Below are 27,140 nucleotides of genomic sequence, written 5' to 3'. Positions count from 1 at the left end.
CCATGGAGCAGGAACACCCAGCTGAGGTTCCACAGGAAGGGGTCCAGGCAGGTTTGAATGTCTGCAGAGAAGGAGACTCCACAACCTCCCTGGGCAGCCTGGGCCAGGCTCTGACACCCTCACCCCGAACAAGTTTCTTCTCCTCTTTCAGTGGAACCTCCTGTGTTCCAGTTTGAACCCATTGCCCCTTGTCCTGTCACTGGTTGTCACCCAGAAGAGCCTGGTTCCATCCTCCTGACACTCACCCTTTATATATCTGTAAACATGAATGAGTCCCCCCTCAGTCTCCTCTTGTCCAGCTCCAGAGCCCCAGCTCCCTCAGCCTTTCCTCACACGGGAGATGCTCCACTCCCTTCAGCATCTTTGTTGCCCTGCGCTGGACTCTCTCCAGCAGTTCCCTGTCCTTCTGGAGCTGAGGGGCCACAAGTGGACACAATATTCCAGGTGTGGTCTCCCCAGGGCAGAGCAGAGGGGTAGGAGAACCTCTCTGACCTACTGACCACCCCCTTCTAACCCACCCCAGGTACCATTGGCTTCCTGGCCACAAGGGCCCAGTGCTGGCTCATGCTCACCCTGCTGTCCCCAGGACCCCCAGGTCCCTTTCCCCTACACTGCTCCCTAATAGGCGATGCCCCAACTTATACTGGAACCTGGGGTTCTATATTCTTACTGACTGTTCTGAGTGGTGAGAGCAGGACACAGCAACACATCACCCATTGCAAAGCCCCGGCCGCTGCTCATCACTCACCTGCCCCTGCTGAGGTTGGGCGATGATGATCTGTCCCGGCTGGATGGTCGTGGTGGATGTGGTGGTTTGTTGGCCTTGCTGTTGGCCTTGAACCTGCACGGCAGCAGGCTGCTGAGCGAGCGTGAAATAATATTGTACAGGCTCGGCTGGGGTCACAGCCTGACGCACCTCCTCCTGCAGCACAGGAACAGACAATTAACCACAGAGGGAACACATTGACACCCAGACACCACGGCTGGAACAGCCCCTCTGTGAGCACAATCCATGGGAAAGCATCTTTAATACCTCATCTGTAACCGCTTAATTAAGTAAATCTGAAATGATAAACCAAAACGGGTTTCCTCGTTTAGTCAGCTGTATGGAAATCAAAAGCATCCCCAATAACTACATATAATCATGTAGTCACCAATTTCATTACGAGAAGCAAACGAGTAAAATTAGCATAGCTGAAAACCACGCAACTCCTCATCAGTAAATTCCATCATCGCCTGTTATCTTAACACAGAATGAATTGCAAATGTACCGGGAAGACTTAAAAGCCTCATCTGTCAACAAAACCCTCTCCTTAGCCGACGTACCCAACACAAATCTCAATCTAGCTCTGATGTTAAACCCCTGGGAATAAAAGCCATGGACTTGATGTATACTGTCATGCCCTTATTTATTTATTTAAACGCAGCCTTTCCAGAATTATAACAACTTCATCTCGTACTGCGGCTTAACAGCCCAATTCTGCTGGAAGCAGCAATATCTCAACAGTGTTAAGAAACAAAAGGCTCTGCTCTCGCTCACTGTCAGAGCACAGGTTGTAATACGGTTGGTTTGTTTTATCTAAGCTTGTCTTTAGGAGAGAAAAAGCCCCTTAAGATTAACGATATTTTAGGCAAAGATGTAGATTTTTCCGAGATTATGTGAAGTGGCAAGCCATTAACGCTCAAGAATCACAACTGTTACGCTCCCCTGAGGAGCAGCTGGATGTTGAAGCTTTGGAGACGCAGCTCGGCAGACGTTCACTCCATGGCAGGAGGAGTAAACAATCCTCTCCCAGCCACCTCAGTTCACAGCTGAGAGTGTAGGATGTTTACACGTGCTACAACATGGTGAATTCCCATTTACACGAGCCTGCTTGACTCCCCTGTAACAATTGCTCCCGGATCAGCTTCAGTGCATCCAACTGAATGGGATGAAGAAGATTCACACTGAACAAGATCAATATACATTGTCTAGACGGGCTGGAGTAAGACAGTGCTTTTGCTCAGATGCTGGTCTCTCGGAGGGACTTAATACTGGGAGGTTTCTCAATAGCCTACCAGAAAATTCCCCTCCAAAGATGAAGCTGCTTGCAGTTGGCTGTAATCAAAAGCGTCACCTAAGCCCGGCTCTCAGAGCAAACATCAGCACTATCCCGTGGTACTGCAAACCACCGCAGTCAAATACTTACAGTACGCTACACAGGGCAGTTCACTGATTATTCCAACTTGCTTCATGAAAAATCCTTTGGGGGAGGGATTAATAACAACTTTTAAATATATATTCAACAGGACATGTCTTCAGTTAACCATAAAAGCACAGGCGTAGAAGAGCTGGGCTGTTTCTGTAAGTCTAGTCCTTGTATCTCATTCCTAGAGCACTCCAGTCCTCAGTTCCTAGCTAAATCCTGAAACAATTACGGCAACTGAATACTTCTGTAAGTATCTATTCCAGGTTAAGCTGCATTTGCTACAGGCAAAACCGGCTTAAAATCCAAATCTGCTTGAACTAGGTTATGTCATATCATTTGCCATCTTTTATTTTCAAGCCACAGCTTTAGTTACCAGAGCAACATAACAGTCATGGTTTCATTCCCAGGTCTTCCACGTAACCAACACTGACTTGTCAAACAGTCTTTTCCATGGTAGAGATAAAGTACAGATTGTATCCCCAGCCAAAAAGCACCGACTGTCAGTGCACAGGCAGCCGCTTTTCAACACTGCTGAATCAAGGGAGTGTTTTCCATTGCAAAGCCCTGACCTGTGTTCTTATCAGGCAGCTATTTCTCCATTGAACTTCTCTCACCATAAGAAGTGTTTCTAGTGACTGAGTGGATGTATCAGTAGGAGACACATCTCTACAGCTTATTTCAACCCCAAAACTGCCCGGGTTTCACTGCTGAGGCCGTGCAATCCCAAAGGCACAGCTCTGGGGGGATGTATCAAGACACCTTAACCAAGCAACCTAAATGCATCTAACACACTATTAAAATCCTCTGGACGTTCATTTGATTATGGAACTTGAATGTTCTGTAATCAGAACATTCTGATGTGAATCAAAAGGTTCCAGCAAGAAAAAGATACAGGCGATGTTCTCCCTCCCAAACATGGAGCACTCCTAAAAATAGCACCACAAAGTAGAATAACTCAACGAGGCACCTAAAAGAAAAATAACTGAATTTGCAATGCCAGAATTAACCTGTGTTACTTCAGGCTGCAGCCAACTTATTTCAGCTTTTCAAGCTGAACAAACCGAGTTGAGCAAAGCAGCGAGAGCGGCTGTGCCAGCTGCTGCTCTTTTTATTTAACACCGAACTAATGATCTTTGGATACATCATCCCTGCTGCAGGGCTAAACTCAGTGAAGGGATGGAAGGAGCAGAGAGGGAACCGAACGCTTTGTAGCACACGAACCTGTTGCGTTGGAGGCGTTGTGCTCAGATGACGGCAGCAGCCTGCTGCTGCAAACATCCGACTGAAAGCTCCTGCTCGCACCTCACAGCTTCCAGTCAAGGATGTTTACAGCAGCAAGGACTGCCCCAGGATGCAGGGGCCGGTCGCCGAAGCACAGCGGTCTGCTTCTCCCTTCACACGTCAAAGCACGCTTTTTCAATGAGATTTGTAACATTTGGTATCACAGACATTTAGTTGTGCCACTTCAGTAAATCTCCAAGCCAGGCTTGTGTAAATCTCCACTCGAACTCTATTTCCATTAAAAATATTCAAGAAGCTGTAAATAAGCATGCAAAGGAAAGGCACAAACCTCATGTTTAAACCTGGTTCTGCGCTGCTTTGTCAACTCTCTGCCTATTACAGACTGAAATCACACCAAGGAAAGGACAGACAGTAACGTTTTCATGTTTAAGCCTCACCTGCCGCTTTGGAGGCTTCAGTTCATCTCTTGGAACAATATCGATAAGAAAGTCAAACTGATCAAACTTGGTAATCGCCATGGCGATGTCATTCCTCTGTAAGAACAAAAAGAGAAAACTGTTGTTCAGCTTTAAAAGTCTGTTTGTCACTGGATAAATAAAGTGAGAGGTTTTTAATTGAGTCAAGCTCTCCACAACAGTCCCGCTGCAATTCACAGAGGCCTCGTGACAACCACCATAAGCCTTACAGGATCTTATTCAGGGCAGGGGATTCCCAAGAGATGCTGAGAGAACAAGCTTCAGCATGTGGAAGGGCAAAGTGGTTAAAAGAAAGCACGAAGATTAAAACATACTCAGCAAACTGGCCAAACACGTATCAGGAAAAGGATGTGCAAGAGTCAACGAGTTGCAATGAAAAACTGGCAAGGTAAGTGTCTTCTCAAAGCAAATTCTAACTACTTTTCTACCTTGCCTGAAAAGAAATCTAAGGAATAGCATGAGGTCAAAGCATTAAAGACCTGGATAAAGAGCTACCCAGCAATAAGTCATCACTTACATGTATTTGCTTAAGATTTGAAAAAAACCCTAAGATAAAAAAGCCAAATTACTTAAAAAAATAAAAAGCACTCAGTCATTTTAAAATTCTTGCAAGTCAACCTAAAGAGCAGGGCTAATTCAAGGAGCTATTAGAAGTCTCATTCTATTTAGCTAAAGATAAATGTATGAAGTATATATATGAACTGGATTTGAGGCACAGATGCCGACACTGCCTAACGAGCCGGTAAAATCATAAGACCATCAACCAGCCTGAAATGAGAGGACTGATATTTCTAACCCTTATACTGTCTTGGCTTTTAATTGCCAAACACGGATCACGTTGAAAGCATAAGAGAGATGTTCCTTCTGTTCTGCAGGCAGCATGTGTTAGAAAAGCGTCTTCACCCAGAAGAAAACTCTCACTGCGCAAATGTCCCTCGTATTTCACTCTCCCTGCTGAGGATTGGGTTCCATCCAATTTCCTCAGGAACAGATTCCCATAACCCAGACCTCTCCACTTACAATTTTCTTCCCAAATACTTGATAAGCAGCGACCGCGTTCCTCCAGCTGCACCGTCCCTGCAGAAAGCGGAAGGCTAAAACCCGACTTAATTTAAGGTCTTATACGTTAGGGTCAGGACTTAACTATGATTCTGAAATGAAAAGACCCATCCAAGCTTGATAACTGTTAACAGGACACGCCTGAGTCAGTACTTTTAAGCATCTTGTTCATGGAATGTGTATCAAATCCATCCTTCCCGTGGGTACTGCACTAAAACCTGGGTTAAACAAGTAGCATCAGTTTAGCGGAGGCTGAGTGGCAGGGTTCCCCTATCACAGGACAGCTTTGGACTGAAATCAGACACATCTCCTTGCCACCACAGCAACCTCTGCGCCAGGAGAGTTCACTTGGCAAAGATGACGGAGAGCGGTCCAGCAACGGCCTCAGCCAGCTCCCTCAGCACCCGCGGGTGCATCCCATCCGGACCCATGGATTTACGGATGTCCAGATTGCCTCACTGCTCCCTAACTCAGTCCTCATCAACCCAGGCAAACTCCTCCATTGTCCTGACTGCCTCTGGGGCCTCAGCGGTACGGGGCTCCTCAGGACAGCCCCCAGCAGAGCAGACAGAGACAAAGAAGGCGTTCAGTAACTCTGCCTTCTCTGTATCTTCTGTCACCAGGGCACCCACCTCGTTCATCAGTGGGCCTACATTGCCTCTGCTGTTAGTTTGATCTGCCACGTATTGGAAAAAGCTCTTCCTGTTGTCCTTGACCCCTCTGGCCAGGTTTAATTCTAAGGAGGCCTTAGCTTTCCTAGTTGTCTCCCTACACCCTCAGACAACAGCCTTATATTCTCCCCAAGTGGCCAGCCCCTCCTTCCATGATCTATAAACTCTCCTCTTCCACTTGAAGACCCTGGAGCGTTACAGTTTACTCTCAAATCACTTTGGCTGCAAGTTCAACAGCTACCGCAGGTCACTATGAGCTGACAGCTGCAGCTTTGATTGGTTTTGTTGTTGTTTGGGTTTTTCTGAAAAAAATTAAGGAAAGAAAAGCATTTCAGCTGCAGAGTTACACTGCGCACTGTGCTTTTTACAGGGGTTCGCAGCAATAAACACAGGTACCAAAGCTCCTGTCTACAAAACACGCCTCGTATTATGGAAACAAAGAGTTGGAAGGAGTTTCTGGAGCAGCTGAGGGCTGGGTGGGAACTGCTCCGCTACCTGCAGAGTCCTGCGCTTGTTGTCTTCCGTGTGTATCCACGCTCGCAAAGTCAGTTCTGTGATGAAGATCTGAGCCGCCCTGGCGAACAACACGGGAGCTTCTGCACTGATCATCTGCAATTACATTTACAGCATTTTTCTTTAAAGTTGACCATTAGTTTTACTGCAAAGTGGTAGTTGGGGTAATTTGATCACGTTAGTAAAGTCTGAATGGCTGCATTGTTTAATAGGGAAGTTGGGGGAATTTCCACAAGGTTCAGCTCAAATGTTGGTATCAAAGCCATGTTATCTACTTATTATTTTTTCCATAAAACTGGAAGCAGCACAGCAGGGATATCGCTCTTCATTCTAAACACTCTATGGCTTTGTGAAAGGAAGAGTTGAGAGAATGAGGAGGAAACATGAGAATAGAGAATTAAACGCTAAAAACCAGAAAATACACAGAATGATAGAGAAGAAAGCAAAACTGCACAAGTCTTCAGCAAAAATCCCAAATGATTTTGCTTTCCCAGCTCGGTTTAATTATACAAGGCTGGCTAATATTGCATTCAAGGCAACAGTTAAAATGTGCTTTAACAATGATAATAAATAATGATAGTCATGAGTAAAGAATTGCAAGGAACAATATCCACCAAAAGGATCATAAGTACTTAAGAAAAACCCCAAGCGTACCTTCACATCTTCATCGAGTTTCATTATCTTCTTAATCCGAGCCAGAGGGAGTTCTTGAACCCTGAAGTCTTTCTGCAGAGAGATTCACATGTGAGATGCTTTACTGATACTGAAAACAAAGGGAAGAAACGTTAAAACAAGTCTGTATAGTCTAGAATTCAACTGTGTTTTCTTTGAGCTATGGCAGCCTCTCCTCAGCCCCAAGAACTCTCATCTGCTTTATTTTATACTGATATAATTCTACTTAAATCTTCCATCAGATGCTTCTATCTACTATTTCACCTCAAAGTCCTTCTGCAGAACACAATGGTTCTAATATCATGCATTTCAGTATCTACTTATTTTTGAAGCAACTCATTCAATTAGGCGTCTCAGGACACAGAAACCATTGGAATTTACAAAACGTCCCAAGAGAAAAAAGACGGCAACCAAGAGCTATGTGTGGCCACCAAAAAGTCGGATTTATTTGTCCTTCCCTGTTGCCCAATAACCATTTTGGTGTTAAAAAACTTGCAGGAGTCTTGTTTAAAAATCTCTTCTATTCCTGGTTTGAGACGGAGGAATAAAAAGAATCCACAGTGTGTTGCTACCAGGAGCCTCTTAAAAAGGGAGAAAGGCTGAAGCTCCGTGCAATCCCATCAGGAATGCAGAATCCCTGCCCACAAAGGGCTCCTAAAAGAAAAATGTCATCCCTTCCTCACCAAAATGTCATAGAAAATAAAAGGAAATTCATTTCTCTGGGGAAGAAAGCACTGCAAGCCGTGGTGGTGAAACAAAAGAGGGGGAAAAATGCTGAAAATGCTGTTTTCTATTGAGACAAACTACGGAGGCCACGTGCGGTCCGGCCGGCGCTCCAGCAGGGGGCATTTTATTGCGTTTCGATGTTAAAATTTGGTGTATATTTATAGATGCTATTGTATATGTATATACGTTAAAAAAGCACTCTGTGTTCTCATTCTGCAGGGAGCAGGGAATGAGGTGCTCCCAGTTATGTGCTGCAAACTGGAACTGACTGGGGGTGACCTTAGACGGGGAGGATTTGGGGCGATGGGAGAAGAGGCAGAGCCGGGACCGGTGCTGGACACACTCAGGGTTTCAACCACAACCTGCCACATAAACAAGTTACGGGGTTGCTAGGGCATGGAAAATATCCCAGAGGGAGGGTTTTTTGTCGTTTTTAAATTTTATTTTAAAAGCTCGTTGCTTTTTAAAGAGCCTCATGAGCTTTTCCTCAAAAAGAGACGAGGACAACAGTTCTAGTTTTGAAACTCTTAACGATATTAACTTCTACGAGCGGCAGAACCGCAATTCGACATGCATAGGTACAACGCTATTAAAACCTTTAGAGAAGAGAGACAGTGAGAGAACAGAGAATAAAATTAAAGCTCCTTTATTCCTTTAAGGCAAACGTCACATAAATCAGAATTAATACGCAAGTACCACGGTGAAGAGAAGCATGACCACTACTGGCTACTACCCAGCAGAACAGACTTGAGACACCAATTCTTCATCTTTTCTTTTTTCCAAATTAGGTCTCGAATGTTTTCATGAGCCTCTTCAAACTCATTGTGGAGCCGAAACTCAAGTTCCAGCTCAGTCCCCTTTCCCATTTCTCCAAGACTCGGCTGCAGTTCTTTCTGTTACATGGGGCAGAGATCAGGGAGCTCTGGTTTGTTCTTCTAAAGAACTCCCTTGTTTTTTCCCCTGAATTTTAGCAGACAACCAAAGCAGCTTTTCCATCAACCAGCTGCTCTGACCTCGCTCCCCAGTACACACAGATGAGCTTTATTTAAATTTACTTACGTCCACATCCATGGGAGCGATGCACACTCAATTTTGGGATTTAATGATGCAAGGGACGACTGCATAGGAATGTTTTGCAGTTATCCCTTTTCCAACTCCCTTCACTGTTCTCAGTTACATTTTCAATGACTTACTAGCTTGCAATGCAATAAATAGATTCACAGGACAGTTAAAAATTAAGCTGCCCGTACTTGATAAGCTGCAGAATAAACCCCTTTCATGTGGAGATGAAGACAAACTACAGCTCTTGAACACAAGAATTCACTGCGCTGAAAGAGGAAAGTAATTAATTCTGGTTATGCATACAAATTTCTACATCTGTTTCTTTAATCAACTATCTGCACATAGGCTGAAAAAAAGCAGCTTATCTTCCGACTATTGGATTGGGGTTTTCACTTTGAACAGCCCGTCTGTGACTGGAGCTCTTTTGTTTTCAGTCGCATTAGAAGCGCAGGAGTGTGCTCTCAGACCACTGTGCCACAGGAATCTATCCATCTCTCTTGAAAAGCCATTTTTATTATATGCCCTTGTTCTCAGGGACATCTCTTTTGGGGATGGAAAAAAATAGAAGCTACTTAGTCCAATTCTTATTCTCAGCCTATGCGTGACTTTTTTTTTTTTTAATCAAATGTCTTTTAATTAATAAAGCATGTGATAATGATGCACTTGGCATTCAAGTGATTTTCAAAACTCCAGGCTTGTCAAAGGAGACGGTTCTGAAAGAGGGCATAACAGTTCTATACACAAGTCAAACCCGAAAACTCATTCACAAAAAATTGTACCTGGGGTTTGAATTTATGAAGTGGGGAAAAGACTGAGAGTCGTATTTTGAACATTAACATTTGAATCAACTTCGTGGCCTCGTTTAGTCCACAAAGAGCTGAAGGGATGACTATTACACCCCGCTACGCTGTGAATCAGCCACGTTCAGCTTATATCCTGAGTTCAACCAGTGGCAGCCAACAGCCACAAGCCTGCCTGAATGATTATCAATCAGCTCTTTCAGGCCACCTTGCAGCGCATCAATAGCCATCACCAGCAGGAATCCATTCACACTGAGGTTTATCTCGCTACCAGACGTTACTGGTGCCTTTCACTGACAGTTCTGAAGAAGTAAGAGGGCGACGAGGCCACTCACCACGGTGAGGTTGCGGATCTCCTCCATCACCCGCGGCCAGAAGGACTGGAGGCTTTGCTGGGCATCGCTGCTGCTGGCGGGGCCGAAGCCGCTGTCTGTGGACATTCTGGCAGCTGGGAGAGACAAAACCGAGCATCAGCAACGAGGGAGGCAGGAGCTGTGGGTTCCCAAAGCCACCGCCAAGTCCCAGCCTAAATAATCGCTCTGCAAAACCATCAAAGCAAGATACGCCAGTCCAGGTCTCACAGCAACTATGTGGAGACACTCACAGCCGCCAGAAGTGTTTTTCTTGATTTATTTTTCCAAAGACTGAAAAAGAACATTTAAAAGAAATGAAAGCAAAAATAGTCGACTTATTCCCCTATTAGAGCTCTGCCTTTTCACAAGGAGTTACAGCACATAACCGATGCTGCATCACTGCACACACACATTAGGAAAATCACTTGTTCTCTTGCTTGTTACAACCAACAGTTGTGCAGGTTCCGGTGGCAAACGCCCCTCAAGTTGAAACCAGAATGTCAATGTCACTAAGAAGTGTAACAAAACGGTTGCTTCTGCGCCAGTTTGAAAAGCGTCAGTTTTTGTGGCTTTACTCTATTTTAAAAATGCGTCTTCTCCTTGGGTGTAATCAAGAGAACGACTATCTCTGCAAACAGCTTTATTTACAGTACATACCAGTCACCATCAGGAACTTATATAAAGCAAACAAAGGAACAATAACAGGTTTGGATTTTCCCCTCTAACCGTGCTGCGGTTGAGGATGGTGAAGAGGTGCAGACACGCAACATCGGTCACTCGAGGATGAGGCGGATGGGGACGGTGCCAGGACTGCGTGTGTGACTCTCCTGGAACATTCAACTTGGTGAAGGCCAGAAGAGCCACTTCTCGAGCGACTGGAGCAGAGAAACCCAGCGACTCGCTGACTTTAAACGCTCTCAGGGTCACCCAGCGCAGCTTTGAAGTTTCCGTGAACGCGCCATGTACAAACAATGAGTCTCTGTGCCTTTGAACGCACAGCACGAAAAGGCTGCTCCGCTCGCTATAGGGAAAGATCAAGATACGCACAGATGTTTGTGCGTTGCCATGTAATGGAAAAAGACGCCAGAGCAGATTTAGCTCTGACAACCCCTGTTTGTGTTTCATCCACTGTGTAAAGGTTTATTTCTGTCCTCCCTCAAGCCAAGAAACACCGGTCAACACACCGAAATATCGACGGGAGGCGGCGGTCGATTGCCAGTCATTCCAAAATCTATTCCAAAGCAACGACGATCCATAAAATCTGATTAACAGATCAAAGAGATGAATGTCAGACAATTAGTGCGTTACCTCCCGCAGCCTCCGCTTCCCAAGGCGGCCTCTGAACGGTGGCGTTTCTCTTTCGTCAACCTGAGAAGAGGACACGGGAGGCGTGGGAAGAGCCGAAGGGGATTTTGACACGGGACGGCAAAGAGGAGCTCAGAAAATTGGATTTTCAGTCTCAAAGCAGGAGTTTGAGACAGGAAAAACGTCAGGTAAAGAACCTATGGAAATCAGCGACTGATGAGTTAACCTGACAACTCTTCAACAACTATTTGCATTATAATACTATCCGCCTACAAACAAAGGTATTTCAGGTATTAATAGGAAAATACAAAGATATAAATATTCTAATGAGTGTTAAATTGGCATTTGATTCTTCCCTCCTTGATCCACATTGTCAAACAGGCAAAAAATAGTTTAGGCACATAAATAAAGGCTGATCCTTGAGATTTGCTCTGTTGCAACAATATTTCAACACCAGACAGGGTCTCTTTTGGAGTTCATCTTGAAGACGAGGCAAATCACTTTTCAAGGCTTTATTTAAAAACACAAACTCCTTGCATTTAATCCACTTAGATGCTGTACTGGAATATAATGCTCTAAATAATCCCCCTCCCGCCGCAAAAAGTTACAAAAATAAAAAAGCTAATGAAGCGAAGAGGAAGAAAATTCCACTGTTGCCATCACTGCTTTGCCCTCCACCACGTGGAAAAGTACATCTCTTGCATTCAATATATGCCTCTGTAGTATTCATCCAGATCTCAAGAAGAGCTAGAAATGGTTTGCTCCAGTCATCTATAAGAAAATCCTGTCGATGCATACAAAAACTATCCGATCTTCAAGGTAAACACGGGAGTGATTCCAGAATTCAAAATGAACAGCCTGACACTCGACCCAAGGGCCAACTGCTGCTTTAAGTGACTCTTTAGGATAATTGGTAGGAAATTGAGTAAGAGTAGAAACAAGAGTCACCAATAGGCTGATGTTCTGAAATGTTTATAGAATGAAATCACTATAAACTCCAAAATTGAGCAGGTTAAAACCACTCAGAACATCACTACAGTAATTTCTCCTCGTTAAAACAGATCCATAAGCACACTGAAGGTGCTTGCAAGCATTAGAGGAGGATTGTAAGGAAAAGAGAAAACCCCAAACCATTGGGGAAACCTACAGCGTTGGTTTTGCGAGATAAACTTCACTAATGAAACCATTCCTGCGCAATTAGGTAAGTTCCTGCACCCAAGGCTAAGCCGTGCTCTCTTATTTTAAGAATGTCTCATATCAGGATTAGCGCCAACAACAAAAATCCCAAAGCGTGCAGCAGAAGATAAGTCATGGTATCAGTGTCTAAACCTGTTGGTCTTTTCTGAGATGCGGTTTGTATCTTTGCTCCACAACCCCGTGCAGAGAGGGGAGAGGTGCTGAGGATCCCCACGTTGCGCTCGTGTAACACAGCATGTGGTCTCTCAGTTTTACGAATAAACTGGTTATTCCGATACCATCTTGTTGCTGAATAATAGAAGTACCTGAGCCGGACACACTTCTGTTCTGCACAAAGCTTGATTACCAAAATCCATCATCTCACCGGTGCTCCTGATGCTGCATCAAAGCAAATGGGGTGCTATGCTGACCTTGGTTTAGCGAAACTACAGGCGTGGGTCCCGGGAGGGTGCAGCCTAAAAACCAGGCTCTGCAGAGATGCTCTTGCAGAAGAATCTAGATGAGGAGGTTCACACACAACACAAACTCACAACATGGACATGCTACTGAATTAGACACAAGCAGACAAAACACTACACACTGTAAGAAATAAGGGTATGAGAAGAGGAGAGACTGGGGTACAGCAGCTTCACAACAGCCAGCCCAGTCCGCACAGCCTGGAATCTGCTCCGTGAGGGCAAACATTTTGTTTCCAGAACAAAGGAAAAAGAAACCGAAGGCCAAAAAGCTGAGGCCTACGCATGAAATGCCTGGAGGTGATTACAGAGCAGATTAGCAAGCACATCTCAAGAACCACGCCATCAACACTTTGCAATTAGAGCTTTTCTGCTCACCAGAGCAGAACACCTTTTCCAAACATTAAACTTACAAAATCCTGGGGTAGCTGACAAATGCAGAAGAGCTTCACTCCATGGGAGCACAAAGCAAGCATGGAGGCACCTCAGGTTGCTTGATTGTTTTTCTCTCTTAAACAGATGATAGTTTGTGCTCATTAATGCCGTGGGAAGGGGGAAGCAACCAAACGAAGCTCTCACCCTGGATGCCTACTCTGCACGCTCGAGCGAGAACCTGCTATTGAAAACACAAGCTATGGTATAATCACAAATAAAGCCAAGATCTCTGATTTTTCTGTATCACCTGGAGCTCTTCAGCTGGAAAACCAAGGGCCAGGAACAGGCCAGCGGAGCAACGGGCACAGGACATCCCGGGCATCGCCACGGGCGCCTGGGAACGGGACCGGAGCACAAGCGGCTGCTCATGTCCCTAAGGTTAAGTCGCTCCCAAGCTGGCACTGATTAAGGAGCTGACCGAAGTCAGCTGGGTGGAGAGCACATCTAAACGAAATTTATCCAAATATCTGATGGGATATGCAAACGGCAAGTAGCAGAGGGAAGGACTGGAAAGCCTTGAGGCTCTCGATGAAGGAGGGAGTAACTCAGCAACGTTGTCAAGCACCACAGACCCTGGTTATATCTGAAATATCAGGTCCTTTGCATACAGTACAGTCACATTCCCATGACCTACATTAATGGGAAAGGGCCTGTTTTACACAGCGTCATATTACAAGGCAGCAGAAGCATATTCCATCCAAACATCTTAAAAAGCCGGTTAAATAAGGAGTGAGATGAAGGCTGCAAAGAAATTAGAAGCTCAGGCAACATTTTGCCTCAACATTCTTAGATTATAGCTCCAAATAAGCATAACACACAAACATTTATGAAACTGCCGCTGCAAAAACAAAACCCCTTGCCAGATTCTACCACCTCCACATCAACAGTGCTTAGAAGATCACCACCTCCCCCTCAATTCTTAAGGTGCTGTTGGTTTTACAATCATCCACTATCCCACAAAACTTGCAAGGTAATGATTAGGAAGCAGTGTCAAAAAAAAGGGAGAAAACAAGCCATAAAGTTCCTCTTGGAAAAAAAATATATGTTAAAATAATAAATACATCATCTTCCCTATCAAAGACTTAAAAACCAATGCTGCAACACCTAGAAAAACTCTGGAAGTCTGAAGATCTACAAATAGAGAATATTTAGAATAAATACTAATCCCAACATTCTGTGCTGCTTCCAGTCTGATGCACTGACTCAAAACCATAGTGTTCTGTCTTGGGAGCTGGTCCCTTGATTTAAAAGTAAAATGTGCAGAGCCACACTCACATATCTAAAGAATGAGCTCTGTGTAGCAATGAGCGCCAGACACCTGATCCTGCCAGAATCAGGAGGAACAATCTAGCAACCAAGCACTAGTTTCACAAGGAGAATAAATACGGTTTTATGTGAATTTAGTAACACGCTTATCAAAATGTGGCAAAGGAGGAGTGTTCGATGGGTGAGAAAGCCACATCCCAGCACCTCTGCGAGACGCTGCTCTCATTACTGCAATTAGAGCAATTAGCAGTATCAGAACACCAAAGGCAGGTTGAAGCGGACGATGACAGCAATGGGAACGGGTGAACCTGCTGAAACGTCGTCTCTGCGCCGCACATCAACGGCGTTTGTTTCGCACAGCATCACGCCCCGTGCTATGGGTTTTAAACCAAACCTTTCTCAAGTCATGTTAATGGTCCAAAATTGCTTCCACAGAGATATCATACCTTAATTCACCGCACATTTTCTCTGCTTTAAAAGCTACTCAAGTCAACCTAGATATTTTTAGCCAACTCTTCTTTTATGAAACAAGATCCAATTTATTTCCATTACAGTTCCAAGCTACATGTTCACTAGACGGAGGCCAAGGAGCACAAGCGCACAGCACGGTTGGAAATACAAAGGTGCCAGAACCGCAGCCAAAAATTACTTTTACTTGCTTTGGGGGGTGGCGGCGGTGCTGTAAAAATAGTTCTTAATTGTGTTTGAGATCAATGGTTTCTTCTTCTTCTACCTTAATATTCAGGCCTTGCCTGCACAATTATGTAAAATGGTTTTAAAGCAGTAATGCGATTCAGAAACTTGAGTCATGTTGGCAGTAGAGCTGGCACTGCAGACAGACAGATATTTTGTGTGTTGTATCCATTTTCTGCACATCCCGCTCATCGCAGTTGGAGCTTTGATCAGGAGAGCGGCAGGAGCTGCTTGGGCTTGCCAGAACTCACCCGACTTCTGACACAGCAACGAGAGACCACGGGAACACAGTCCTGGGTGGGCACAGAACTGGAGTTTCATCCTCTGCATGTTTCCTAGCGATGAAATCAGGCGCTGCGATTACAAATCCCATCAAAACCGCACACAAACTGCACCTCCGCAGCACGTTTCTGACCTGATGAAGAACTGGTTGCTGCCACCGGTGGCAAGGGCTGAACAAACCAAGTTTGAAATGTTGTTGTAGAGGTCTAAAACAAAAATAAGATGTTGCCACAGAGTGGCACAAAGCACTACGGCAGATGGAAGAACCATCAAGATGATTTGTGCCTGGCCCTGCTGAAGCGCAAGGAAAGACAAAAGCTGCAGTACGCAAGGATCGGGGGTTATGACACGCGAGGCTTCAGCTTTTGATGTTTTGAATGATTCCATGGAAACCCTGTGCTGTGGGACAGGCTGACAGGGTTGGGGTGTTCAGCCTGGAGGAGGCTCCGGGGAGACCTTAATGCGGCCTTTCTGTACTTAAAATGGGCCGATAAGAAAGATTGGGACAGGCTTTTGAGCAGGGGCTGTTGTGACAGGACAAGTGGTGATGATTTAAACTAAAGGATGGAGATTCAGGCTGGACATGAGGAGGAAATTGTTGGCCCTGAGGGTGGTGAGAGTCTGACCCAGGTTGGCCAGAGAGGTGGTGGATGAACCATCCCTGGAGACATCCCAGGCCAGGCTGGACGGGGCTCTGAGCAACCTGAGCTGGTGAAGATGTCCCTGTCATGGCAGGGGGGGCACTGGGGGAGCTGGGGAGGTCCCTGCAACCCAAACTATCCTGCGATTGCAATCCTACAGCACAGACAGGGCACAGCTAAAGGTGTTTCACTGCACACACAAGCACCAGAGACAGTGTGTTGAGTTTCATACCTTCATACAGGAGTCAGCGTGATCGAGCATTAAGGCAATTGCCAGTGCAGCCAACGGCACGCTGCACCTCGGGCAGGTGATTGTCACTGGCTTTCTCCCTCCGGAGAGGAAAAACAAATCAGGAATAATGCCTGTTTTTACAGAAGCACTGAGTTTCTGTATCTACAACACTGCGAGAAGTTCCTCATCCAGCAGCGGTCCACATTAATCCGTGCACAGAAAGACTGGAACACACAGGGGCTGTTTAACGCTGGGCAGGGTTTGGGAGTGCACACAAATACAGGCGAGGTTGGTGTCAGAAACCCACCCGCAGCACGGGATCGGGAACCAGCTCCAGCATCAAAACCACCTCCCCACAGAGCAGCACCGAGTCAAAAATGAGGCTGCAAATATTAGAACACCACAGAAAGTAGCGCAGGACTTTTTTTTTTTTTAAAAGGTAAAGCAAACAAAATAATCTGAATTGCTGTTTGTACTGGTTATTTTACCTTCCTGTTTTCTTTGAATGAAAGAGCACAAGGGTCACACTCGATATTTGGTGTTCCAACAGTTAAACATTATTAAATAGTGGCTCTTTGCAGTGCAATTTTGGCAGGCGGGCACACGGACCGAGAAGTATCGGAAGAAAATTCCCAGACGAATAACAATAAGGGTCTAAGATGAATCGCGCTGCCTCTCCAGCTCCCACATTAAACACCCCGCAAACGGAAAAGCTCTTTTAAATAAAGTGTGTTCAAGTTAGTCGAGTCTCCTTCACACAGTCAAGCAGTTGGCACATAGCAAAACAATACTGCATATTGTATACTTCACCTTATAAACTTTGATCTCAACATAAAGTTGAGGTTATGTATTGCAGCTTTATGAATTTAAAAGGAATTACAAGCTACACACCTCACCCAATCCTGGTATAGGTGTGTTTTACTCACTTCACTTTAACAGTAGCCTTAAGGAGGATAAGAAGATAAAAACTGATACCAAACTCAACAAAATTACACGGTCTCAGTCTTCAATAGTTGTGTGCTTGCACTTCTACAGGAAAAATCTGGACAGAAACACAGGAGCAGGAGGTGTCACCCAGACTTATACCACACAGGAATGAAACTTCACTACTCTGGTGCCACTGGGTGCTCACAAAACAAAAGTACTTGTCCCGTACCCTGAATGTATATAATACACACAGCGTATGGGATATCTATAAATCAAAGCTGAAATCTGATGCTGCTACAAGAAGTCAGGAACTGGTGTAATCTGTTAATAAAGCCCTTTTCAGTGCTACCAAAAGCTTTAGGTTTTTCCTGCTGCTCTTGACCTAGAAAGATCAAGCAGCGCCTCTTCTTACACAGCTACAACCTCCTGCAAGTTTAAGCAACAAAATATGCTCAACATTGGGTGTAACGAAGACTTTCTGCGGGATTTATTCCATCTTACAGCAGTTGTAGATTCCCTTGCATTCTGTCACCACTTAAAACTATGTAGCAGCTGAATATAACCTAATTTCAAGGCAAAAATCTTCAAAACTACTCATTTCTGCTTAAAGATGCTAACAATGACCTTCACACTCACACTAGATCCCCCGATTCCGGCCAACAGCCTGCTACAGAAGTTCCTGCTATTCCACTAACATACCGGAGCCGCCACCATTATTAATAGATGACTTATGGTGACATTTCTCATTCTGCCCCCTTCTCAGATTGAAACTAGTGTGACATACCAGACGCCACAGAAAGCTGAATGAGCTTCGCCTCAGAGAAGGTGATGCTATTCACCAGTCTTAATTTAAATTAAAATACCCAAAGTAATACTCGAAGGCTGTAACAATTCAAAGACCATTCAGGTTGAAGTTCAACCCCAAGACACGGTCCTTTGTTAGCAGCTGACACCGACGTGCAGATCAGGTTCACTTTTCTAACATCCCTACGAAAATAAGTTGCACAATAGAATTACTTCTAATATTCAAAACAGTGCTTTTAAGGTCAACAATTAGCAAGCAGGGAAAAAATATTATAAGAGCAGGACTGAGAACACTCGAGTTGTGTCATCCAGTTCACTCCTGAGGAGGCAAGAGCAACATTTAGCATCTCTGGGTAGGAGTGGAGGAGAAGGAATGTCTGCAATGTGATTTGACTCCCGGCTCAAAACTAACTTTAATTCTAATCTACAAACTCTCCTCCGTGTCCTCAATGCCCTCGGCCATCGAGAGCAGCTTCATTTTTCAACTTTGAGTCTTTTTTTATTTATTTTTTTTTTCCCAGCGCAAAGTGCCGTAAACAAACTTTGTCCTTCATTCTGGAAACTCGGAGCGGTGGTATTTCAAGGTCACTCCTGCTAGTGACGGCAGGCCTGGCTCCAGCACCGCTCTGACGGCAGAGCCCGGCCCAGCGGAGCTCAGGGCGTCACCGGGACACCCACAAACCCCTTTCTGCTGGAAAACTTGGAAGCTGAGACACATTCTCACCCGGTTTCTCTGCCTGTCACCGCCGGGCTGCGGGGCTGCGATGACCTTCAGCGCTTCTTGGCAAATCAAAAGGACAACAAAGGGCTGCTTGTACTTGCCAGGAGTTCGGCCGGCGGTTCGGGGGTGCCGGGGGCTGCGCTGCCCCCCAGGAGCCGCGTTTCTGCGCGGTGCCCGTGCTCCAGCCCCCGCCAGCCCCCCAAAGGCGGCCGGGGAGCGCCCCCCGCCGCAGCCCCAGGGGGCGGCGCTGCCATTTTGTACCCCCCCACACCCGGTTACCGGACCCGGGGCGGCGCGGCCCCCTCGTCGGGCGAGGCCCCGCGGTGCCCCCAGCCGCACCCGCCGCCCCGGGGACTCAGCCCCGGGCCCCAACCGCGACGCGGGCGCCTCCTCCCGCCGCCCACCGGAGCCTCCGAGCTGCACCCCCGCAGCGCCGCCCCCTCCTCCCGCCGCACGAGGCCGGGTCACCCCGCAGCCCGGCGGGCAGCTCCGCCGCCGGGGCCGACTCCCCCGGCACGGGCCGGGCCGGGCCGCGGCCGCCCCCCGCCTCAGCCAGCGCGGCTCCGGCTGCCGCGATCAACTTACCGGGCCGCGGCCGCTGCAGGCCCTGCCCGCCGATCAGGGGACGGCTGCGGCGAGGGGCGGCGGCCCCCGGTGCTCCCCGCCATCCCTTTGTCTTTGAGCTGACCCCTGCCTGCCGGGACTCTGCGTCCCCGCCGGACCGGGCCGCCGGCGCCTTTAACAGCCGCCGCTCAGCCTACCCTGCTGCGCCCGCCCGGCCCGGCCCGCCCGCGTCCATTGGCTGCGCGCCTCCGCGGGGGGCGCGGCCCAGCGCACTGATTGGCTGCCGCCGGCGGCGCAACCTCGCTGTCCACTTCCTGTTTTAAAGTTACCTTGAGAGGCGGCGCAGGGGTCAGAGCGGTGCCCGTCCGCCCGCCGCCCCCTCCGCAGCGCGGCGCCCGGGCCCTCACCGCCCGCCCCGGCGGCTCCTATTGGCCGTTCTGCTCTCATTCAAACAGACAGAGGGGGGTCGTGGGGCTGCCGCCGATTGGCCCGGGCGCCTGTCACTCCAGCAGCGCCCCCCACCGCCGCCGCCGCGTCACGGGGCGCACCGGCGGGTCACGGGGCCGCGCGCGGGCTGCGGCCGGGCCGCACGTGCGCGCCGGCGGGAGCGCGCGCAGGGTTGGCGGGAGGAGCGGCCGCGGGTGCACCCCCAGAACCGGGACCTCCCGGGGCTCCCCACTCCCCCCTCCCGGTTGCAACAGGCGCGTTCCCTCCCGGGCCCGTGATCCCCGGGCAGCGCGGCCTCTGCACCGAGCTGAACACGGTGCGGTGCCTCGGACCGCGGGCACCTGCGGGGTCGCTCCCGGTGAAGGGGGTGACTGACCCCCGGGCCGCACGGTGCAAGCGGCGGGAGCAACGCCAGGTGAGCCGCGGTCACCGGCCGGTGCCGCTTCCCACCTCAAATCCACCGAAAACGGGCGTGTGGCCGCGCGGTGACCTGGATTATTAACCATTATTATTAATTAACCAGCCCCTTCACCAACCCCGCTACCGCATCACCGCTTTGCCCCATCGCAGTTCCCGGAGGACCCAAAAATGCTTTTGGATGGGACCGAAATTTGGGAAGGTTGTGTTTCCAAAGCACAGGTGATATTTTAACCTACACCAACACACCGACCAGCAGGTCAGCAACAACACCCGAAGGGATTTCGAGCTCAATTTACTGCTCGAAAATAACGCGCTTACAGGATTATATAGAGCAGCGGAGGAAAAAATATTACAAAGCACAGGCAACGCTTTACTAGCCCCGCAGATTAAATTAGTTTGAATCAGATAGCAAGGAAAGATTAATTTAAAAATAGATCTTCCCGGTGATTTATGAAATGCTGTCGTTCAAAACGTGTCTTAAAAATAAATAAATAATGCTTTGCAATGCTTTGTTCTCTTCCTGTGTCATTCCTTCGATAAACCCGAGGCCTCCCAGCTATTACAGGTATGCGAGGTGCTTCCAGGCGCTTTGCAAAACAAACCAGCCCTGGAGGGGTTGAAAAGACACAGAGATGAGGTCCTCAGGGACATGGGGTGGACTCGATGATCTTGAGGGGCTTTTCCAACCAAAAAATCACTCTGTGACTGCACAAACACATCCCCATGTGCCTTTTGCCCACTGAGTGGGTTTGACCCAGCGCAGTCATGGGAACAGCTACTGCTCTCACAGTATTTAATAAACCTTCATGACAGTGGCGGGGGGGAAATAATAATTTAGGGAAGCGCTACGGTAAAGGGTTTATCTCAGTCATTGCAGCTCATCTTGCTCTGAAATCAGGCCGGGCAGTTCAGCTGACACTCCGGGATTGCTGAAATTCCACTTGAAAGATTGAACTACAAAGCAGCTGTGAAGACCTAAGGAGCGAGCTGGGCTCTTAACCCAGGAATTGTCACCTGTCGCTGCGCTTTGCAGGTTGTGGCACTTCTAGGGAAGTGTCACCGCACATTATTCACATATGGCATGAGAATGTACACTGATGGACGCGACTTATCTTTATAAAGTACCAAATAATGGGAGAGAACAGGTTGGCTGTGCAGGATAAGCGACCAGCTCAAGGTAACCCACAGCAACCCCAAAACCAGCAGGATTACACCCAATTCCCAGTCCTGTCTTGGAGCAAACAACTCTCTGTGCTTCGACTCAGGACACCATTTTTTGCTTTGACCAAGAACTGCCATCTTCACCCCAAAACCTGTCAAATCTTCCAATCAGTCTGGTCACATTGGTCCAAAGGCCACGAGGCTCCAGACAAGCCCATGTAACAGTGACACAAGAACCAACATGGTCACAACAGGGACCAGCCAGATGTGAGATTACATCAGGTTGTCACCACGATGCCTAAGGGACGGTAAACTTGGTCTGAGTAAATGTAGGCTGGTACCAGAGCACGGCTCAACTGAAGACAAACACAGATCTAGCAGGAGCAGCCTAGTCCAACAATGTAACCTAATTTAAGGGCACGATGTTGCCAAGGGCAATGGCAGCAAATGGTGACCCAGGTGGTCTGTTTTCTTAAGTTACCAACACGCTTGCAGGCTGTTTGCTCTGCAAGTGAAACCAGCTGAGACTTTCCTCTTCTCTGCCTGTACTGAGACATCTATTGAGACAGGCAAGAAGTTAATTCATTAAGAACATGGAGAATATTTTACTCAATAAGCATCCCAAAAAGTGATATGAAGTCACATTCCAGAAGAAGTAGCCAGTGCTATTGTTTCTTCTTTTGTGAGCAGCCCAGTCTGCCAGAGCTTCGGGTTCTGGAGCCAGCCCTGGGACATGGCTCAACTATCGCGAGGCATAAGCTGGTCCTGCAACTAAAGAGCCGTCCTGTGTCCCCCCTCAGCCCTGACACCCCAAACAGCTCATGATACAGCTGGAGAATAAACTGACCTGAATGAGATCCAGCCCAGATAAAAAGAATCAGCTTTCATCCATACCACACTCATATTACTTTGAATGTGTCGTGCTTTACCTGGGGGCAGTTCTTTCATTTCCTCAGCTCAGGAAAAAAGGGTATCTAGACAGACCATATTTTAACGCAGGTGCTTTCACAGCTCTCAGCACCCTTGGCTTTCGAGCACAGATTAAACAATCCCTCACAGATTTACCCCAGACCCGTAACTCATCTCCAGCTGCTTCACCTCGGCTCCTGCCCTGCTTCCCACCGAGTGCGGGTGCAGGCTCCGGGGAAGGCTCTTAAAACAGAAAAACCTCAGAGATCGGTAAAATACAGCGGTACATGAAACTGAGCTCTCCCGGCAGATCGGGCCTGCCGCCGCCCGGGAAGGCACCGGTCGCCCCGGGAAGGCCTCTGCGCCCTGCCCGCCGACCGCCAGCAGCACCTGCTGCGGGCACTGCCCGCGGGTTGCAGGTGCTCCAGCAGCAAAAAGCCCGTACGGGCCCCGCTGCCCCGAGCCGCTCCCGTTCCGCGGGCCAAGCCCCGACCGCCCCCCCGCGCCGCGCGGGGAAACGGTTCGGTTTCCTGTCCTCTCCGCGGTCCGCCCCTCGGTAGCCAATCAACGAGCAGGCCCCGTCGCCCGCCTCTCACACCGCGGGCCAATCAGCGAGAGCGGTGCGGCTCCGCCAATCGGAGCGGAGCTGCCAGGCGGGTGGGGGGGGGGTGGTGAAACGGCTCGGGCCGCCCCCGCCCCGCGCCCACTCCCGGGCCGCCGACTCCCCCCGCCGCGTTCCGCCCGCGTTACCGCGTACTCACCGGGGCGGCCGGCGCCGCGACCTCCGCCTTCTCCGCCCGGCGCCCGCGCTGTCTCCGGCCCGGCTGTCGGGAGACGGGAAGGAGGGGGAGGGGGGCAGCCAGAGCAGAGCGAGCGCTCAGCGGCCGAGAAACAAGATGGCGGTGGGTCCGTGAGGCGGCGGGGCGGAGGCTCCGCCCCTTTCCCCTGGGCCGCTGCTCTGCGCAGGCGCGTGACCTGCGGCTGATCTCGCGAGATTTCCGCTGGGAGCGGCGCGGGAGCGGGGCCGGGCGGGGGTGTCGGTGTCCGAGCAGCGCGGAGCGGGGCCCGCGCCTTGGCCTGAGGGGCCACGGTGCTGGCGGGGAGCTCAGTCTGGCCCACGTTGTCCCCGGTTCAGGCCTGCCCAGCCAGGGCCGAGGCGGGCTGGCGTGGGGCCGTCCCCGAGCTGCAGGCCTGTCACCTCAGGAGCTGGGTGGACCCGTCGCTCGCTGTTCCCGAGGCTCTGACTGTCCCCAGGCAGCACACGATCCCAGCCCGGGTGTCCCCCCGGGACCCGCTGTTGGGGTGTCACACAGGGCTCTGGGGCCCACAGTGGTGGTGCGGGAGCTGCTGCTCTTCACAGAATCCTAGAATGTCGGGTTGGAAGGGCCCTGGAAAGCTCATCCAGTGCAATCCCCCCATGGAGCAGGAACACCCAGCTGAGGTTCCACAGGCAGGGGTCCAGGTGGGTTTGAATGTCTGCAGAGAAGGAGACTCCACAACCTCCCTGGGCAGCCTGGGCCAGGCTCTGCCACCCTCACCCCCAACAAGTTTCTTCTCTTTCAGTGGAACCTCCTGTGTTCCAGTTTGCACCCATTGCCCCTTGTCCTGTCACTGGTTGTCACCCAGAAGAGCCTGGCTCCATCCTCCTGACACTGCCCCTTTAGATATCTGTAAACATGAATGAGGTCACCCCTCAGTCTCCTCTTCTCCAGCTCCAGAGCCCCAGCTCCCTCAGCCTTTCCTCACACGGGAGATGCTCCACTCCCTTCAGCATCTTGGTGGCTGCGCTGGACTCTCTCCAGCAGTTCCCTGTCCTTCTGGAACTGAGGGGCCACAACCGGACACAATATTCCAGGTGTGGTCTCCCCAGAGCAGAGTAGAGGGGAAGGAGAACCTCTCTCAACCCAACTCTTGGCTCATCCAGGAAGGTTTCCAGCCCCGAGAGCTGACCAAATGAAACCTCAGCGAGCTGTCCAACACTCTGCACACAGGCCCCAGATCTATCATCGCAGGGGAACTTTCTGCTACTATCCTGCCCAAGCTGGAGCCGGTTCAAGCAAAAGTCTGTGCTCCAGCTCAGCTATCGCGTTTCCCATGGACTGCTTTTCTGGCTCAGGGACATGTTACACTGAAGCATGACTCATGCTGCTTCAGTATTTTTCCCATGAAAAAGTTACATCCTTAAAAGCGAGTCCATCTTTGCCCCTTTATCGCATCAGAGGACAAAATCCCTCGCGTGTCCTGCAGACACAGAGTTCAGATCTGCGGTTTCTGTTGCACAGCATTTGCCCAAGTGTAGGAAATGGGACAAATTTCTGCATACGCTGCGGTTTCAGAGCTCGGCCGCCCCGAGGACCTTGTTGGCACTGAAGTGGGACAGATGTTGCAGCAACTCCTGCAGTTTTATTGAGAGTCTTGCAGCTTCATGATCTTAGGGTCACTTGCAAGGCAGTCGAGAGAAATAAATGTCATGCTAGTTGTTTGGGTATTTTTAAATTAATTAATTCTCACAATTCCTAAGCTCATCTCTTTGTAACATTTGAGGGTGAAGCCATGCAATGCTCTACAGCCCTTCTCCAAAACGACTCATTTATAAATCAATTAGCCGGCTCTGCTGCTGACTTTGCTGCCGGGCGCAGCTGTCAAACCAACCAGCTGTTTTTTCCTGCTGGGAACCAGGCCCTGCTCGAGGGTTTTCTGCACAATACCCCGCTCCTCCTCCTCCCGCCGAACCCTTTTGTGCGCTGCCGCGCTGCGCCCACGACGCTCCATTTCCTCCCCACCTGCTCTCCCGGCAGCAATGGGCGCATTGTCTGGAGCTGCACGGCTTCCCCAAGGATCGCAGCCATCTGCAGACACAGAGCTCCCTGTGTCAGCCCGCCCGCAACGCGGAGGAGCCAAGAAAAACAAGAGAAAAAGCAGCAAGCGTTTTTTCCACTCACTGCTTTATCGGTGCTTGCAGAAATTTGGTGGTGGTTTGTTGAGTTCGCACTTCACCGACAGCTGGTACCTGCTGAGCCGGGATCCCATGGAGCCGCACTCACTGCACCCCAGGGCTGGGTTTTGGAAAGGCTGAATTTGCTTCATAATTTAGAGAATTTGCACTTAGGGCAGAGATGATGCGTCTGGCTCAGCCCCCTCCCGTCCCCCGGGACTCCCATTACAGCGGCTTTCTGGGCTCAGCCCAAATCAGCTGTTGCTCTGCAGCAATTATCCCTGAGCAAAGAAAAGCATAAACCTGTGTGTAAATGCTATATGGACACAGACATACTGCCTTGCAGATTTTTGTGGAAAATAAGCTATTCAGGGCCAGATCTTGGGGGCCTGTCAGTCCTGCAGACAACCCCCACACCTGGTGCTCCTAACCCGCTTGTACCTACCTGGTCCATCTATATGATATTTAAGTTAATATATCAATATGCCTGTACACACACACACATTTTTGGAGGCCCTGTGGAAACCTTGCCTTCATTATTGAAAAAAAACCCAGAAAGAGAATTTGACGTGGGAGAGATGATGGTTTGGATATTGCCACAGGACTCCTCAGGAGACCAGAACATCTGGAGGACACTCTGGTGTCAGCCCTAGAGCTCTGGGTCACCCACAGCTTTTGTTCGCAGGTGGTTTGAGGTTTGAACTCGGCTCCTGGAACAGTGCAAGTGCTTTTACCTTCTCCAGCCCAGAGAGGAGCACCGCAATCTCTCAGCCTCCATCCCCAGAGATGACAAAAGTCACTTAAATAAGTTATGAAATCCAGAAAACTGAACTCGAGCTGCAGATGAGCCGTGACGCTCAGCCCAGTTCTAACTGGGGGCCCCGCTTCCAGTTGAGCACTTCGATCTTGCCGGCTCAGAGCTGGGGTTTGGGATTCAGCTCAGCTCACATGGTCCCGCTACATCTGCCCAGCACACATCAGCCACACTGGCTCTCCCAGTAGGATACTGGTGAGCACACGCGACCCGCTGGCTCCCTGCAGAATGACGAAAGGAGGTTTTACAGCATCTCCATGTAGCTCCTTCTTCCTGCGAGAAGTGGGACACGGCGCTGGAGCAGGAGAGCTGCAGAGCTGATGCAGCACCGGCAGCAATGCGCTCATCCCCGAGCTGCCCAGGGAACAAACCCCTCTGCCCATCCACAGCCTGGCCCTCTGGACAGGGACAAACACCTGCCTGGAGAGGTGTTATCCTGGAAAACACTGCAAAACACGCTGGGTTTACTCAGTCCCAGCATAAACCATCCTCTCCCTATATTCCTTTATAAGGTGCAGCCCTCTCCCTCCCCAAACACCAGCCCCAGAGCCCCCCCAGGGCACTTCTTCCCCCTTCTTTGTGTTTTCTATTTCCCATTACCTGCACCTCTCGCCGGGACAAGCAGCAGCTGCGCCATGGGCCAATCTCTGCCCTGCAGAGCTGGGTAAAGGCAGCACGTGGCACCCACGGGGTCTTCAGAATCCCAGGGTCACCCGTGGGACATCACAGCTTGAGGTGCCAATGACTGTGTTGCTTACAAAGCCTCTTCCACACTTCCCACCAGCCCACGGCCAGCGCACTCATCCCCCTGTGGTACCGTAAAGCCAAGCCCCACGAATCCTCTTAAGTGGGCTTTACCGGAGTAATCGCATTAAACCAGCCCCCTTTCACCAGCACAACACCAAAAGGTGAAGGAGAAGGCAGCAAGGAGCTGATAAAGTGGAGAGCTGAGCTCCTTAACCAATTAAGAGACATTAGAGGTGGGGGGGTCCCAATGGGATGCCAGTTTTTGCTCATCCCAATCAGCTTTGGAGGCTGTTGGTGTCACACTCCCCGGCCCCAAACACATGGGGATGAGCCCCCAGGTCACTCCTGATGGGAGGTTGGTGAGGGATCCCAGTTTAACCTGCCAAGGGAAGAGAAAACCAGTTGGTCAGAAAGTTTCCTAC

General features: G+C 49.3%; 1 protein-coding gene across 4 annotated transcripts in view; it reads right to left on the bottom strand.

Annotated features, from left to right (window-relative positions):
• Positions 1 to 23,157, bottom strand: part of NFYC (nuclear transcription factor Y subunit gamma) — a 29,057-nt gene extending 5,900 nt beyond the window's left edge. The window contains exons 1-6 of one of the 4 annotated variants that reach the window (XM_065857214.2): positions 22,984 to 23,157; positions 9,746 to 9,858; positions 6,805 to 6,876; positions 6,133 to 6,246; positions 3,869 to 3,964; positions 749 to 922 (exon numbers count right to left, since the gene is read on the bottom strand). In XM_065857214.2, coding sequence (XP_065713286.1) covers positions 749 to 922; positions 3,869 to 3,964; positions 6,133 to 6,246; positions 6,805 to 6,876; positions 9,746 to 9,850 — 561 coding nt within the window. In that variant the 5' untranslated portion in view covers positions 9,851 to 9,858; positions 22,984 to 23,157. Of the gene's footprint in view, positions 1 to 748; positions 923 to 3,868; positions 3,965 to 6,132; positions 6,247 to 6,804; positions 6,877 to 9,745; positions 9,859 to 19,306; positions 19,459 to 19,614; positions 19,640 to 22,983 lie in introns of those variants that run through there. The other 3 variants (XM_071798934.1, XM_065857216.2, XM_065857215.2) reach the window with 3 other exon arrangements.
• Positions 23,158 to 27,140: the final 3,983 nt, after the last annotated feature.

The sequence above is a fragment of the Patagioenas fasciata genome, chromosome 25 (genome assembly GCF_037038585.1).
Source record: "Patagioenas fasciata isolate bPatFas1 chromosome 25, bPatFas1.hap1, whole genome shotgun sequence".
In the NCBI taxonomy this organism is placed as follows: domain Eukaryota; kingdom Metazoa; phylum Chordata; class Aves; order Columbiformes; family Columbidae; genus Patagioenas; species Patagioenas fasciata.
Note: the sequence above shows the minus strand (reverse complement) of the source record. Positions and strands in the feature narration are given on the sequence as shown.